The sequence below is a fragment of the Vanellus vanellus genome (assembly GCF_965231255.1).
Source record: "Vanellus vanellus genome assembly, chromosome: 12".
NCBI classification, from domain to species: Eukaryota; Metazoa; Chordata; class Aves; order Charadriiformes; family Charadriidae; genus Vanellus; species Vanellus vanellus.
In genome coordinates, this window is record NC_138917.1 from 22,644,277 (window position 1) to 22,661,340 (window position 17,064).

A 17,064-nucleotide genomic window follows, 5' to 3' on the forward strand; every position below is an offset into this window, starting at 1 on the left:
GTAATAAAAATGATGTAATGGAAAGAAGGTGTGGGCAAAAGGTTGTGGATGGCATCAAAGAGCAGGCTGGCACCCCTGCGAATACTGACCGTGCGTCTTGCTCGCGCAGGCAAAGCCGCATGGCGCCGAGCTGGTGCGTCAGGAGCAGGAAGGGGTCAGCAAAGTGTGTAAAACACCCTACTGGGCAGGGACAACATTAATACATCAAAGTAGGCAAAAGCAGAAGCTGCCCCGAGTTGTTCCTGGTCTCTAACAGACGGTCACCACAGCAATCACAGCACCCCGGCTGTGCCACCCCTGGGAGAGCTCGTATTTAAAAGAAAGAAGTTAAAAAACAAACAAACAAACAAAAACAACACAAAAACAAAACAAAAACAAAACAAAACAAAACAAACAAAAAAAAAAAACAAAAACCAAAAAACAAAAACCCACACCACAGATTTCATTTTGGCTTCTTTCAGCTGTAGCCTTTCATCCCGCTGAGCTCCTGCAAAGGTAGCACGGGCCAATTTGTGGCTCCAGGGAGCCCAAGCACATAACCCACAGGCTCCCAGTTTGGCTGAAAGCCCCGTTCACAGCACCCCCAGCTGCCCACGCTCCCCATCTCGCAGGGCAGCTGCGGCCTCTCTGCAGGGAGCGGATGCTCCGGCGGGCAGGGCAGCACAGAGCAAGCTCGGGAAGGGATGAGCCCACTTGTCTTGGGGGATTTTGCTTCCTGCTGGTGCAGATGTCCACTAACACGCTGGCATTTTTAACAGCTCCCCTCTGCGGTTCCCCCTGTATGAACACAACTGCCATCATGGTCAATTAGACTCTGCTCTTTAATGTACTATTTCCTCCAACGTTGCAATCCCCAACCTCGAACGCGCTACAGCGCGGCTTTAAAAAGGTATTTACACACATCCCAGCATCAGCCCCCCTTGTCATCCCAAGGAGCAAGGCCTCGACTGGCGCGAAGAACCAACCCAGGGAAGTCTCTTGCGGCCTTTCTAGCGGAATGGCAGCAATGACAGAGGGCAACATAGCTACTGCGATGGTTTCGGATTGGTTTCGGTCGCATCTCTGATGAAATAACAGCATGGAGATGAGAGACGGCGTTAATCTATCTATCTTCCCCAGCCAGGGCTAGAAGCGCTTCATCTGGCGGCGTTCTTGTCGGCGTTGCTTCTTCTCGTTTGGTTCCTGACCGGCAGGCGAAGAGTCAGCTGTAAGCCAGGGCCCCAGGATGTTCACCCACAGGAGGTAGAGAGCGCGTCCCGGAGCCTGCAAAACACGTGTGGCGCAAATTCGGTCACTTTGGGGACAGCTTTGGCAGGGGTGGTGCCGCGGTCAGCGGGGCTGGTCCTACTGAGGAAGCCGAAGGCGCTGGAATTATCTTTACGGGCTGGATCAGAGGCATCACAGGATGCGCGGAAATCAAAGGCAGTGGCAGACGTCCAAAATAAATGTCCTGATTTCATACGGTTTAGGAACTTGCATACGTATACAGCACTTGGGCTTCATATATGGAAATGCGAGCAGCAGGTCTGAATTACCCAGAAAGATCCAACTGCCCAGACATTCTGCCTCTTCCTCCTTCAGAAAAAAACATCCCCGTTTCTCTAAATGAAAACAAATGTGATCTGGATGGTGTCCGCAGGACAGTCAGAGTTCAGGCTGCCCTCTGCCAGGCCAGCTAGAGAGGAAATTGTGAGTAAGGACTGAAATGAGAGAACTTTCTATGCTCCCGAGATTACCTTCTATACCTTTGTGCGATATATTCAAAGCATGGGGGAGGGATTTAATTTTTTAAAACTGACTGGAGATATTTTTTTATCCTTCTGCAAAAGCAATTTTAGCTGGAGGCACAGGACAAATGTCTCAGGAGTAGAAAAAGTCTGGGGTGTTAAGGGGAAATCAAAGCCTACAGCGTTTATCTAGCAAGCAGCACAGCGTCCAGCAGTTCCTAGCCTCGGTCTGTGCTGGTGAATGACAGAGAAAACCAAACAAGAAGCAGCACAGTCAGAAAAAGGCTCTACACACAAAGATGGCTTTGATCTGCCTCATGTTTCTTGTTGCCCTTTCACAGGACCGGAGAGGAAGGCCAAGGCCAGCCTAGTTTTTGCATGGTTGACTCAAAAGGATCAGGAGTTCTTTCCCTTGTATGAGATTTTTAACAAAATTTGACAGGGAGATTATAAAATTTATCAGAAGACAGTTGTGACCTGAAACAGGACATGAAATTAAATGGATAAATAATATCCTCAGCTCTGAAGCCAGGAAAAGACAAACAACGTAGAGCAACAAGGAAAACCACAGGGGCTTACCAAGAGCCAGAAGTACCAGACGTAGAGCGAGAAGCAGCTCAGCACTTGGACTATAGCTGTCAGCAGGATCACATCCTTGAGGTGCCTGAGGGAAGAAAAGCAAAACATTAACCTTCCATTCCAGCTCCCCCGCCGAACACACCAGCTCCTCTGCCAACACAGCCCGGCCGCATCGCCTCCGGGGAGCGGCACTGCCCGACTGAAGGACTGTCCCTGCAGCTACGCTTGGCCACACACAGTAATCTAGAAGCAGTAAACAACAACAAGAACAAAAATCTGACGAGTTAAAGAGCTAGGCTCCCTCTGAAAAGAGGCATTGAGAAAGCTGAGGAATGGGGGGCGAGGGGGGGTGGAAATCGGCAACAAAACTACTGCCCCCGCAGCCTGCGCCAGCAGCCAGCCTCCGCTGATTTGACACATATCGCGATATGAAGTATAGCCGCTCACGGCTGGCTGCACTGAAGGGAACCGCGAATCTTCCCTATGCCATCGCACAGGCTGACAGCCACACTCGGGGTCACCAAAGGGCCGGGGTGCCGCAAGGACAAAAACACCATCGCCAGCAGGCCGAGCTACAGCAACAGACGGCTCCCCCTCCACTCCTGCTTATCTGACTCCGGGGTCTTCCCCGCCAGCCTGAGGCAGAGCTGAGAGCAGCTACAGAGAGGGACAAGCTGCCTACACCTCAACCACCGCCCTGGGGGGGGAGCTGACACCCAGGAGAGGTAAACAGGTATTGTTTTTTCAACAGAAGCCAAGGGGAGTGGGTTAGATGGGTTAGAAAAACACCAGCTCCTTCAATCTCGTTAAATAATCATCTGCTGGAGGAAGAAAGTCAAGAAAACAAAGGCAGAGGTAACGGTAATGAAATAGCTTGTCTCATTCTGGGCAGCACAGCACAAAGGAAAGTGACTTTAGGTATTCATCACCAGAAACAACTGGTTTATACTGGGACATCGCCATCAACTCGAGACGCTGCAGAATCCACCATCAACCAGCCTACGAGGGGACACTGAGGTTCAGAAATCTCATGCATCACTGGAGGCCACAGAGGGGTCACAGCAGAGCTCCCACTAAACCCAGCCCTCCCAGGGACCGGCAAGGTCAGCCTTCCTCAACCCCAAAGCAATGCACAGCATCTGTTTCAGTTAGAGACAGCACAAGGGAAACGCCGGCAAATCCACAGCATTCCAGAAACAGCTCCAAACGAGGACGCATTAATCCGCTGTGGCACGCTCAGCTGAGAGGCAGGAAAACATCCGCTGCTTTCTGAAAGTAACCACAAGCACAGAGCGGTTCCTCCATCCCCAAAGTGGTAATTTAGAGCGCTTCACCTGGCAAACGGACACAGACAGAGGGACGAGCACTGAGTGTTCATTAACACTTTGCAGTCACGTACCAGCGGGGTTAAAATAACGAAGGACTTGCATTCTCACAGCTGAGAGGTCTGCACAGGCTCAGGTACAAAAGTACAGGGTGAGGATGGGATCTTCAGCTGTGCAGGTTTTGTTTTTACAGCTCTGCCTTCATGCTACGCTGTGCTTTGCACAGCCTGTGCCTCAGACAAGCATCAATTAATTTTAATGTGTCATAAAACTCACCCCAATGGCGTACTGCTGAGGCAGAAAAACCTCAGAGCTCCAGCACCAAGGGAAGCACTGGCTGCAACCGGGCGGCAGCAGTGCTATGACCGCACCCGACACCTTTTTACAGCAGGTAACAGGATCCCTGGGCTAACTCCTGTCAGTCGTACCCCCTGACAGCACCATCACACACGTGCATGGGGCAGTTATTGGGGCACCCGCTCTGCCTCGGTGCCTTACACATCTCCCACGAGGAGGATACCCCAGACGACATCAAACTTCTGTATTTTCCTTACTCAACATGATGCGTTTCACAAAACAGGTATCCGGAATATTTTACACTTCTACTCCGCAGAGCCAAAAGAGTGTAAAACGGGAGAAAAACACTCAGCTGACCAGCAGGAAAAAGAAGTCACCATAGGATGAAGAGGGTGTAAAGCACCCAGCTTACAAGTCACACTAGAAATGACTCCCTCTCTTCCCGGCCACCTTGTCCCTCAGCTGAGTCTCTTACACCGGACATCTGAGTCACTCCGTCTGCAGGTAAAAAATTTACTACTCCACAACCAGAAACGCGAGGTGAGAGCTCATCCTGTGCAGAGACAGCAGGTTCTGTGCCCCACAGGTCGGTCTGCCTGCTGATAACATCTGCTGGCTGCCGAAATAAAACTTGCGTAAGAAAAACAGAAATATATAAATCAATACACGGCCCTTCCAGCACAAGAACGCTTGATGTGACGCAGAGGGTTCTGCTGGAAACAAGGCCCCACTGTGTTTCTTCAAAAGTGAAAGATGGAGGTAAAACCTTAAATTGTAGGCCAACGTCATCGGAGGGAAGGGGCCAAGTACCCCAGGTACCTCACAGAGCGCACATGCCCAGCAAAGCTGGACAAAGAGACAGAGGCTGAGGGCGGGGAGAACAGAGAGCAAAGCCTGACGTGTCCACAACTGCCCGGCAGGTTTCTATAAATACTTTGAGGCTCACTGTTGGAAGACTTGTAAATCTAGAAGATATTTCTGCTGTTCCGGTACTGTTGTCTCCTTATTTTATTTAACAGCGCTTTGCAGGAATTACCGTTGTGTGTTCCTTGACTGAGGAAAAAAAGAGTTACAGCACCACCAAGAACACTGGACAGGCAAACGCTTGGTGCTGTCTGCAGAGAGACAAGAGGCAAGCACAAGCACAGGGGGCAGAAAAGGCCGAGGAGGTGAGAGGAAGCAGCAAAGACAGAGGGGAAGTTTTTTAGTGCGTAGTACAGTTCCAAGACAGGGCCAGTTTGCAGCCAGGACGGGGTAACCGGCAGTGCGTGCCCTTCTGCTCTGTCAAGCACTACCTGCAGTAGTGGTTTAAAAAGAAAATACATATTCCTCTGTGTGTTGCAGAAACGTGCACAGCATCAGCACTGTCTCTTCACTGGAAGAAGGCTGCAACCAGCTCCAGCTGAACTGTTTGGGATCTCCTACCTGTGCTCCTCAGCCCTAAGGAGAGCGACCGTTCCAGGCTGACATGCCCACGTGGCGGCTCACAGCTAGTGCACACCGGGGCATGAATTCAGGTAACGAGGAGAGTTTAGGTATGCTCTTGGAAAAAAATGGCTACAGGCTTCCAGCTCCCCTCATGCCTGTGCCGGTGGGCAAGCTGAGGTAGGAGCTGAGGCCTGGCCTTCACCTTTGGGGGGTTCCTGGCTCTGCGTGCACGCTCAGGCAGCAGGTCCTGCTCACCTGGACTCGTGCGGGTGTGGACACTCACTCTGCCATCCCCTGCTCCATATTCAGGTCAATTCCCCCATCGGCAAGGCTGCCGTCGTCTGTGAAAGATGGCTTTGCCATGGAGTTCATGGAGCGGTAGCTGGTGCCGTAGATCACCGAGCTGAAGACGAATGCTAGCTGCAACAAGGAAACAGCTGTCAGCCGCAAAAACCACCACCCCCGGGGCAGAGCGGCGGGGGCCTGCTGGCCTCGCCTGTCACGACAACCAGGAAAGGACCCGGTTTTTCACCGGGCCGGGCCCTGCTGCCCGTCGCAGCCCTAGTGCCCTGCCTGCGGTGGGCCGGGCGCTCACCCATGTCCAGGTGGAGGCGGCGGGGTAGAAGATCACCAGGTTCACCACGGCGTAGACGGCCTGCGGAGAGAGCACAGCACGGCTGTCAGCTCGGCTCGGCCCGGCCCTCCCCACCGGCCCGGCCCGGCCCGGCCCTCCCCGGCCGCCACTCACCGAGGCCCCCAGGATGATGCGGAGGTAGAAGCGCAGCGTCTCCCGGTTCTCCTCGAAGATCTGCTTCTTGCCCTTGGTGCCCGCCTTCCCCTTGGGCTGCGGAGCCAAGACAGGCGGTCAGCGGCCTCGCCCGCCCCGGCCGCCCGCCCAGCACCCCCGGCCCCGCCACTCACCGCCATGGCCGCGCCGGCTCCGCGCTCCGCTTCCGCCCCCTCCCCCGCACCGGAAGTGCCCCTCCACCGGAAGTTCCCCTCCACCGGAAGTGGCGGGGCAGCGCCTGGGTCATGGCGGTCAGGGCCTACCTCAAGCCGGGGAGAGAAGGCCTCGGGGTCCCCCCGGTCCCGTCTCGGGGCCTGGGGTTTCCCGGTTTCGGTCCTTGCTTTTCTCCCGTGTCCCCGGGGCGGCTCTGCGGTTCCCAGGCCCCACGGTGCAGCCCGGGGGGAGGTCAGTGCCTTTCCTTCACATCTCGGAACCCCCCGCACAGGCCGTTGGCTCGTAGGAGAAAGTGCCGTACAGCACCCCGGCCCCGTCAGGGTCCTGCACTGCCATCAAGAGCCTAACCTGGAGCCAAGTGAGCTGCGGTGCTCTCACCTCCCTTGGTAGCTCTTCTGGCTCCTGGGAGGTGGTTAGGCATGTGAGGCAAGAGCTGGGACTGCAGAGCCTGCCCTGCAGGGCAGCAGCCTCACAGAGACTGCCTCAGTTTTCCTTGTGGCAGCCCCTTTTATGGCCGAGTTGCTGCTCTCCAAGCTTCAGGCCCAGGAGCTGAGCCTGTCCAACTTGATACCAGCACCACCTGCAGTGCTCCTACACTTTCCTAGGCTGGAAACACCTTCCTCAGAGGTGACTTGACTCCATGCCTGCTCCTCCACGCAGCAGTAGTGTCCTGGTTTGAGCCACACAGGACTAATTTCTCAGAATACTTGGGAAAACTGCACTTTTAGAAGACTCCAGTGTCTGAATCTGTGAAAATGCTTACTTTATAGCCAGCTATGGGATGCAGGTTTCAAGGTCTTGTTGTTTTTGAGCTCGCCAGGTGCAGGGACGAGGAGGAACAAGACCTGAGCACTTGACCCAGGCTGGCCAACAGGATTATTTCATACTGTGAATGGACATTCAATATAAATTAGGAAGTTTGCTGAGGAGTTCTCTCCCGTGATGACTGCCACCCTGAGAACTCCTCGCCCCGGTGCCAGAGCCCTCAGCCCTTCCCTTCCTCCCAAAGCCTCAGTGCTCACAGGGTCCCATATTTGCTGTCCCCTGTGCGGAGCACATGGCTTCTACGGCTAGAATGGGCTGAGTATGATCCTCAGATATTTTACGTTGGTATCGGGATCAATATTTGTTTTGTGTTGTTAATCATCTAGTCTTATTCTGTTAAATCTGTTTATACAGATTTAAATATAAATCTGTTTCAAGCCCAGGGTTTTCTTATTCCTGATTCCCCTTCCTGGGTGGGGAGGGGTCACCGGGTGACCAAATAATTGTCTAAACGACAATAAATTACGTGTGTTCTCAAACCATAACGAGTAGGAACAAAACCTTTCTCTCAGCCATCCTCCAGCCTATTCCACGCTCTCTGCTGCAGCTCCCTCCATGCTGCAGCGTATTCCACTTGCCCGCTTTGTTTGCCCGCAGTCAGCCTGGCCCCTTCCCCAAAGCTTTTGGCAAGGACACGGCACCAAGTTCTCTACATGTGTTTATTATCCCAATACACGGGAGGCAGAGGCACAGTCAGAGCCCCGGCGACCTGCAGTCACAGGCTACACCCGATGGAGAAACTGTAGGCACGAGGAGGTGTGGGACACCAGGGTGGGAGCCATGGGGGCCAGGGAAGGAGGTAGCTTGTCGTGGTGCAGTAGTGCAGCAGCATGGCTGAAGTGTGCAAGTACCCGCCTGGGGCGGGGGAAGGCACCAGGGTTGGCACGAGCCCGGCAGCAAGGGGAGACCGGGGGCTCCTCCTCACCCCAGGCATGGCAGCAGTGAGCCCCTGCCCAGCGGAAATGTCGCTGGGAGAGGGGACTTGTACCCTAAACACCCGCCCTTCCAGGAGCAGGAGCGCACAGGGCTCAGCAGGAAAATGTTTCAGTGCGGCACAGGCCTGGCCAGGGAGGCACACCGTGCTCTGGAGATGCTGTCCGCTCACCAAACTGAGCAGAAGAGAGGTGTTATCCTTTTTCTAACTCTTTTCTTGCCCAGGAGGGAGCCCCTACGCTGACGGGAGGAGAGTCAGGCAGTGCAGATTCGTACCTTTGTTGTGCTGCCCTCCCCTCCAGCTGTCCCTGGGCTGCCCGTGCCTTTATTCCTGCCCCCATCCTTGCCCTCTCTGCCCAAAGCCTGGGTGGGGTGTGGGGGCAACCCCACAGCAGAGGGGTTTGGCTGTCTGCAAAGTATTTTATCCTGCCTGCCCATGGCAGGGGGGCAAAGCAGGAGGGTCACCCTGGTCGAACAGGAGCCTGATGCTCGGTGGCTCAGCCCCGTGCTCTCGCAGGAGGGCAGGACAGAGGCAGGGAAGGGTGGGCACCTCACCCTGGGATGGGCAAGGGGCAGGCAGCGCACACCCGAGCCCCCAGCCAGCGCCTGGGCTCGTCCCTTTGGGCTGGAGATGAGGGACAGAGCCTGGAGGAAGGGGTTTGATTTTAGAGGGGGGCGTAGAGAGGGGACAGGGTACAGGGCTGATCTCACTGCTCTGCGTGGCTGAAGTCGTAGCAGAAGTTTAAGTTGCTCGGTGGCTTTGGGACAGGAGGGGGGGTGTCAGGGATGGTGATGTTCTCCAGGTCCAGGAGGCGCAGTTTGAGCTCCATGGACAGCAGGACATCGAGGTCCGTCTGCGTTCGCTCGCTCATCATCTCCTTGCCCAGGAGGACATTCAGCCCATCTGTCCACAGGCAGAACTGGGGAAGCACAGCACGGGTGACTCTGGCACCAGCCCTGGGCAGCCAGAGAGCCCCCCTCCACCCCCCTGTGGCTCCCACCCTGGGGACACACACACACAACTCCCTTCCCCGCCTACAGTCCCCTGGCAAGGACAGCTGGCTGCAGCGTGCCTCCTCAGCGGGTCCCTGGAGCTCACCTCGTACCGGGTGGGGGCAACGAAGTTGAGGCAGTATTCCTCCATGTCGTACACGATGGAGAAGGCCAGCTCCAGGACATCCTGTGGGGACAGCACAGGGGGTAACCAGCTTCTCAGCTGGACTCTTTCCAGCCCCAGCGGGGTTCACAGCAGGAGCTGCCTCCCAGCCTCCTCCTCTGCGCCCCAGAAAACCCAAGAGGTTTCAAGCCACACCAAAAATCTGCTGCTGCCCATGAAACCACCCAACCTGCCACTATCCACCCGCTACCAAAAACCATCACCAGCTGCGCAACGTGGGGTGGGAAGTGCTGACCTTGTTCTGCTTCCCAGAGCTCTTCTCCTTTGTGTGCGGACACTCCTTCCCCACGAGCAGCATCTTCATGTCTGCCACAGGAACTGGGGCAAGCAGAAGAGCTGTGAGCACCTCTTCTCCCTCTCCCTCTCCCTCTCCCTCTCCCTCTCCCTCTCCCTCTCCCTCTCCCTCCTCTCCCTCTCCCCCTCCCCCTCCCCCTCCCCCTCCCTCTCCCTCTCCCTCTCCCTCTCCCTCTCCCTCTCCCTCTCCCTCTCCCTCTCCCTCTCCCTCTCCCTCTCCCTCTCCCTCTCCCTCTCCCTCCTCTCCCTCTCCCCCTCCCCCTCTCCCTCTCCCCCTCTCCCTCTCCCTCTCCCCCTCCCCCTCTCCCTCTCCCCCTCCCCCTCCCCCTCTCCCTCTCCCCCTCTCCCTCTCCCCCTCTCCCCCAGGTCCCCAGACCCTGCGTATGGGGGCTCACAGCCATCAGCAACCCGGGGCAGGGGGCTCAAGCCGCTCTGCAACACCCTTTCAAGAGCCAGCCTGAATTCCCACAGCTCCCAGTCCCACAGTGGCAGTGGGCACTGGGCCCGGTGTGCAGCAGCCAGGGGCAATGCCCACCTTAAGGCATCCCCCAGCACGTCACATCTGAGCTGGGCAGAGGGCTCCCACCTCCTTCCCACCCGCTTCTTTCTCCCCATCACCTACTTTTCTCCGGCAGGCTCTCGATGGGGGGAGAGCGCACCCCCTCCTCCACGTCCCCGTAGTGCAGCACCTTGTGGTTGGGTGACAGGCGGCAGTACCAGAGCTTGTCTGCAGCAGAATGGCCATCGAGAAATGCTCAGGCTCCCCCCGCTGAGGTCCCCTTTCCTGGCTGGACAGAGCTGCCCCCTCCTCAGCACTCCCCACTTGGTCCCACCCCATGGCACCAGCCGTCCAGGGAGCCAGGCATGCTGCTCCACCCAGGTTGTGACTTACCTGGTGACAGGGGACATGGGGACAAGCCTCTGCCCCCCCCTTCCCGGGACCCCCGCCCAGGCACTCACCCTGCCTGCGGCGGCTGCTGATCTTGCGGAAGAGGGTGCCCTCGCAGAGGTGCAGCAGGCGCTGCTGTCGGATCAACTCCAGGAGCTCCGGCTTCAGCCTCTCGCGCAACTCCCTGGGGCGAGAGCCAGCAGAAGAGGAGCACGGCCGACTTCAGCGGGCGCTCGCTGACCTCCCCATCCCCACGGCGTCCTTCCCCCCACCCCACAGCCCCCCTGTCGCAGCTCCGGCTCCCTGCCCACAGCCCACTCACAGCACGGGCACGGCCAGCGTCTCCTCCTGGTGCAGCCTCTCTGTCTGCCGCAGCTTCAGGATCTCGCTGTAGTTCAGTGTGTTCACTCTGGTCTTGAATAACTCCAGGGAGGTGGGCTTGAGGGACAGGGTCCTGGTGATCTGCTCCCGCACCACCTGCAGCACCTGCGGGACCCAGGATGTCACCCCCAGTCTGGTGATGCTCCACAGACACCCTGAATTTGTGTTCAGCCCGTGGACCCAGCTCCCGTCCGGGATCCCCTCGCATCCCCTCGCACCTTGTCAAAGTCCTCCTGGGTAGCGCGCATCTCCTTCCAGGTCTTGTTCACCAGCTGGATGCAGATGCAGAAGAGCTCTTCAAAGAAATGATCCTGCCCGAAGAACATAGGGTAAAAGGCCTGAGCCGTCTCCGAGCCTGCGGTAAGAAGGACAGATGATGCCAGACTCCCCAGTTTTTCCAGGGGATTTCAGTGTCCAGGAGAACCTGGATATTTCCCAGCCCTCCCTCCCCTTCCCCTGCTGTTGGCCACGCCAGAGTCTGGTGGCCCCACATACGCAGCCCCCTGGCCCAGCAGCTTGTCCCCACTCCCGCCAGCCAGTGGGCAGCAAGGCAGGGAGAAGGACACGCCGGGGCGCACACATACACGGCTCTCCAACGTGCAGGATCTCGCAGAGGATCAGGGTGAGCTGGATGCTGCTTCGAGCAAACGGGCATTCGTGTTTGTCTTCCCGGCTGCTGTTCTCGAGGACAAACTGGAGGAGAGGGTTGTTGCCTTGCGTTACGGGGGCCACAAACTCGGAGGGCGAGCTGTCCCCCCACAGTCAAGCCATCCCTAACAGAAGTCCCCCAAAAAACAGCCTCCTTCCCTTGCCGCAGTGCGGGAGCTGATCACAGGCACAACGGGTCGGAGCGTGGCGAATGCTCTGCAGCCACTGGCTGCTTTTGCCCAGTTTGCCCCAATTTGTTCAGATGTGAACGAGGTCTGGAAACCAAGCTGTGGGCAAAACTCTAAAAATTATGGGGACCCTTCAGTGCCACCGGCCTCATATGGCTGCTCCTACCCTCAAGGGAGGACTTGGCTCCACCTCAAACAGGGCAAAAGTAGGACAGCTGCCCGAAAGGGACATCCTTGCCTGGGTTTGGCCAAGGTCAGGTCACAAGGAAAGGAAAAGAAGGTGGAGATCCACCAGCACCAGGGAGTTCTCCGGGAGAGAGCACGCACCCTGCTATAGGCGTTGGGGGTGTGCCTGGAGAAATACACCATGTTGTCGAGGGCAAGGAGTCCTGGCGGGGCACGGCGGAGGTCCTCCGCTGGGTTGCTGTTGTTCTAGGAGAACACGAAATGATGCAGTTTAGCAACTGCTGCTTTCTTTGAGCAGCAGAGTCCTCCTGACGCAGCCATGGGGCTTTGCCTTTTGAGCCCCGGCAGCTGTTTAGTGGTGCCGAGGGAGCAGAAGGGAGGTGCGGCATGGTGGCCCACCAGCATCAAGAGGGACAGCCAGGGGGGACGCACCACAAAGCCCAGCTTGCGGAACTCCTTGGCACACAGGGATCGCCGGCGCTCGGTGCTGAAGTTGCTGGCAGGTGCCTCGCTCTCCGACTCAAAGGCGGTTTGGCGCAGAGACTGGAGGAGCTCCCGCTGTTCCTGGAGGGAGAGCGGAGAGGAGGGGATGCCGGTGAGCCCTGCGCAAGCAGGTTCTCCCAGGACAAACTGATGATGAAATCAAATGTGCTGGGTTCACCCAAAGGCGAAACTTCACCCTCCTCTACTTCCACAGGTGGATTAGAGTATGGCCAGACTCCATGGAGAGCACTCCCAGACCTGTGAGTAGGGATCCATGGAGGTCCTCATGCGACGCTCGCACAGATTGAGGCTGACGGACTGCAGCACGTACAGGTAATGGGCCATCTCGTCCCCCAACGGCTCGGAGCTGTGGATGATGTTCTACAGGAGACCGTGGGTGAGAAGGTTCCCCTGGGCTGCTGCTCCTGGTTCCTCCAAGACCAGCACCCAACAGCTGAAGCCCCAGCAGGTCCCACTGCTCGAAGAGGCTTTAGGAAGTGGGAAGGTCCCCTCAGGGCTGGGCAAGAGCTGGGTGCACTGAACCGCAGGCAGACAGGGGTGCAACCCTGGGCACATGGGTGCCAGCACAGCAGAACCCATAGGAGACATCAAGGAAGGGATGCAGGGCATGCAGGCAACCCAGCCTGGTCACCAGAGGCTGGGGCTGAGGGACGGGGGCTGGGGAGGAAGGACAGAGAGCAAAGCACAGCTCCTCACCTTGTGGATAAACTGCCTGATGTTCTTCCCCCTCAGGTAGTCCATCATGTCCTAGGAAGGAAAGAAGCTGTGAGACATTCCCCAGCTCAGTACGCCACCATTAAAAAAAAAAAAAAAAAGCTGGTGTTCCCTCTGCAGATCCTCTTCCCTGCTCTGCCTGGGGACAGAAAGGAAATGGCAGTCCCAGGAGTGACGCCGGAGAGCAGAAGACCTGCCCTCAGCTTCCACTGCCCTGACAGCCAGGTCTAGCCCACCCCAGTGGGGCTCAAACAGATCCTGTCCCACCAGGACAGGTTGTGTCAAGTCAAGGAGAAGAGGTAGAGTGAGGACACTGACTTTGACCATCTCCGGGCACCTCTCACAGCCCCACCATCCTGCAGAACACAAACACTACAGCGGAGGACCCAGCTGCCCAAGGCCCCATCCCAGCAGGGCCCAGAGTGATGGCCCAGATGTACCAGGCACTGGGTCTGGGCCATGGTGGTCACTGCGCCACCACCAGCCGTGATACTTCTCCTGTCACTTGAGATCTTGCGTCTCCCCAAAACTACCCCGAGGGGTGTGAGAGAGCAGAGGCACGTTGGCACAGCACCTCCGCCGACAGGGGCACTGTGGTGCTTGGATCTGCGATGCCCACCACCCCCGCCGTCACCCAGTCCTGCCTGTTGCCCGCGGGCAGGGAGCAGCCCCCTTACCCGCCGCTCAGCCTCGGTGGCAGCCAGCAGCAGCGCAATGAGCAGGGCCATCGCCTTCAGCTGCAGCTGGGGGTTTGTCCTGCAGAAGGAGGATGAGGAGGATGGGGAAGAGTCACCAGCTCCGAGGATGGTCTCGCCCTCCCCATGGCGAGACCATCACTCCCCCCTTCGCTGCTGGACCCCACTGCATGGAGCTGGGGGACCCAGGGAGGCCAGAGCCATGAGCGAGCAGCTGCTGACAGCAGGGCCAGGGGCAAGACGGTCCCCGCAGCTGGGACCGCCAGCGCGCCCATGGATGGATCAGATATTGCTCTGCACACGCACGTGGGTACGGCATTCTGGAGCCGGAGGAAAACCCACGGTGCACAGCAGACTCCTGTCCGGCAGGAGCCCTGGGCACGAGCCTCCCCCGTTTGCCAAGAAAGTAAAACCTCCAACCTCAAGAGATGCGGAGGTATGAGGAAGAGGAGGGAAGAAAGAACCCGCCTTAGCCGAGGGATTTAACAAACTCTTTGCGCTCTGTACAGCACCACCACCCCCATTTGCAGGGAATATTCTCCTGCTCCTAAATACGCTGGGGAGAGGGAAGGAAGAGCCAACGCCAGAAAAACAGCAGGTCAGCTAAAGAACTAAAATATCCGAATGAAACGGGCCACGAATGAGGGAATCTGACCAGGAAACGGGACCGTCCATCCCTCCCCCAGCAGCGGGGACAGGACAGGCTGCCCACCTTGTTTGGGAAGGGACAATACAAGGTTGTGCCAGGGATAATCAGCAACACCCAGAGAAACCACCTCCGTCGCCTCATCCCCAACCGGCTTTAGGATGGGGGGGCGATCGGCGCTCTGACTTCTCCACTTACACCTGCAGGTGGGTGAGAAGACGATCCAGCGTCACTTCTTTTTTGACTAGCTCAAAGAGGGGGCGACTGGTGGGTACCATGTTCTCCAAGATAGACAAGGAGAGCTGCTGGACAGATGCATCCACCGCGTTCGTATTGACGTAACTCACTATCTACAAGACACAAAGCCATCCATCAGCAGCAGGCTGAGCCCGGGTGACGAGGGCGACAAGGATTCCCAAGGGCACAGGCTGTGGAGAGCGCAGAAGACCCTTACTTTCTTGATGAAGGCTGCACTAAGAGTCTCCCAGGAAACGAAATCATGCTCCATCAGCTCCATGAAGGCCTTCAGGGTGTGAGCTAGCATCTCCCCTGTACTGGAGGAACGGATGAGCACACACAGTGAGGTGGGTCCAGATACGCTGCAGTCACCACCATAAGGCAGGAGTACAGTTGCACGTTGGTGGGTACGTTAGAATTATCTAGAAATACAGACAACAGCGAGCGGGAGGAGAAAGGAAAGAGAGACTGTTGGGTAAGAAATTGGACTCTCGCTTAGTCATCCCAGGAAGTCGAGGCAGGGGAAGTTCCACAGTTTCTGGAAAGCTGCATTATCATGGTACAAAGATCACAGCAGACAAGCCCTCAGGAAAGCCAAGTCACCCCAAATCCCTCCCCCTGTTTCCAAGAAACACTCGCTGCACTGCCTGGTTTGGGGCTCCACCTCCTCGGTGAGACAGGAGCTCAGAGGAGATGCACCATCACATCCTGAAAGAGGCAGGCAAGCACCAGTTTGGCAACCAAGGTTTTCTCGAGCTGCCTGCAGACCTCTCACAGCTAATCATGGCAGAGGGATTATTCGGGGTGGCAGGAATGAGCAGCAGCAAGAGGCCACGATCATCACAGGAGGTTTCCTGGCAGCAAAACCCATGGGGCTGCAGATGACCCAGCCAGTGAAGGGATGGGAGGTTCAAGCCTGGGCACATTCACGAGGAGTCAGGACCACAGACCCCCTGGGGACATTCCCCCAGGTGCCAGCGTGCAGCCACGTACCTGCAGGTGAGGAGCCAAGCCCCACCAGCGCTGCCCTTCATGCACAGGGGTCAACAAGCCAGGAACGCAACTGGAGTCCGCTCCAATGCCCAGCTTGGAGCTCACACAGCATTAGTAAGGGAGAGGAAAAGTCAAGAACTGCAAGGAAAGTCCTCTCCTGATACTCACTCATTCCCTTCTTCCACAATATAGAAGATTTGTTTCAAGCCATTCCTGTTGATGAACTCCTGAGCAAAGGTGACGTCCTGGGAGAGGCTTGCAAGCTTCTTCAGCGAGTCAGTCTTCACATCTGAGTTGTTGCTCTGGATCCCGCTGTACAACCTCTCTGCTTCTTGGTCCTACCAGGAAGGGAAGAATCAAGCCAAAGGGGCTCACTGAAAGACAGCGAGAAGCTTGGAGAAGGTTGGAAGAGCTTAAGCACAAGTTTTGGAAGGAGGCTCAGGTTAGAGCAGCCCCGGTGAGGAGTGGAACCAAGACAGAGCCACTTGAGCAGAGGAGACCAGGAGGAACTGAGGAGGGAGGTCAGGCAAGGCTAAGAACATTTGATGAGTTGGCCCACGCGTCCAAAGCATCTCGAGATGATTTAGTTTCTCCTCAAACTCCCCCAGGCTCTGCCGAGGGAGAATGAAGGTTGAGACTGGTCTGCTGGGTCTGAGGCACCGAGAGGAGCCGTCATGAGCCAGAAGTCACCGAGCGAGGCAGCGGCAGAGGGCTTGGAGTACCGCATCGCCCCATCATAGGGGGACATCCCACCAGAGCACACGGCGGAGAAAGAGACGGGGGGACAGAGGGATGTACCGGGGAGGTAGTCAGCCGTAAAATGCTCCCATTCTTAATCTCCCCACGGTTCTGTAAGGAGAAAGGAACCGATGAGCCAGTGAGCACCGTATCAGTGGGGTGGGGGAGATGTCGGTGCGGGTCTCACCGACTCAGTGATGTAGGTCTGCCGCCCGTCCGCGTACTGCAGGGCGTAGTGCTCAGCGTTGGGCAGGCTCCACCTGCGGTGACGGGACGGCCGGTCACTGCTCGGTACGGCCAGTGCCGGTCGCTGCCGGGCTGGTGGCAGCCCGGTGGTGGGTGCGGTACTCACGCATCGCAGACGTCCTTGAGCACGGAGGCGAGGGGCTTGGTCTGCAAGCGAGAGAGCGGCCATCAGCCGGGGTCAGGGGTACCGGGGGGAGGCGGGGGGGGGGGCGCCGGGTGGTACCTGCTGGAGGTCGATGAGCTGCGGGATGGCTCCCACCATCTGGATGGCGATCTTCACCACGTCCTTGGGCAGCGGCATGGCTCCCGTGGCGGCACCGGCACAGCTCGGCAGGGCTCCCCGCCCCGCTGCACCGCAGTTCCGGGTCGCCGCTGCCGCGGCCGCCGCCTCCCCGCCTACCGGAGGGCCCCGCCACCGGTGCCGGTGGGTGGCGGTGCCCAGCCCCCTCACCT

General features: G+C 57.4%; 2 protein-coding genes across 2 annotated transcripts; both read right to left on the minus strand.

The window, feature by feature from the left end:
* Positions 1-546: 546 nt before the first annotated feature.
* Positions 547-6,307, minus strand: TMEM208 (transmembrane protein 208). Its single transcript, XM_082489613.1, has 6 exons — positions 6,278-6,307; positions 6,105-6,200; positions 5,952-6,011; positions 5,640-5,776; positions 2,307-2,391; positions 547-1,263 (listed from the first exon to the last, which is right to left on the minus strand). Exons 1-6 carry the CDS (start codon positions 6,281-6,283, stop codon positions 1,126-1,128), a joined length of 522 nt encoding a protein of 173 aa, XP_082345739.1. The 5' UTR covers positions 6,284-6,307; the 3' UTR covers positions 547-1,125.
* Positions 6,308-8,766: 2,459 nt separating this feature from the next.
* On the minus strand, positions 8,767-16,927 carry ELMO3 (engulfment and cell motility 3). Its single transcript, XM_082489388.1, has 20 exons — positions 16,835-16,927; positions 16,718-16,758; positions 16,553-16,625; positions 16,426-16,476; positions 15,796-15,965; positions 14,852-14,951; positions 14,596-14,747; positions 13,734-13,812; positions 13,039-13,089; positions 12,580-12,702; positions 12,271-12,402; positions 11,980-12,084; positions 11,401-11,509; positions 11,035-11,171; positions 10,758-10,921; positions 10,507-10,619; positions 10,169-10,273; positions 9,488-9,570; positions 9,175-9,255; positions 8,767-8,995 (listed from the first exon to the last, which is right to left on the minus strand). Exons 1-20 carry the CDS (start codon positions 16,910-16,912, stop codon positions 8,783-8,785), a joined length of 2,160 nt encoding a protein of 719 aa, XP_082345514.1. The 5' UTR covers positions 16,913-16,927; the 3' UTR covers positions 8,767-8,782.
* Between the last annotated feature and the right edge of the window lie 137 nt (positions 16,928-17,064).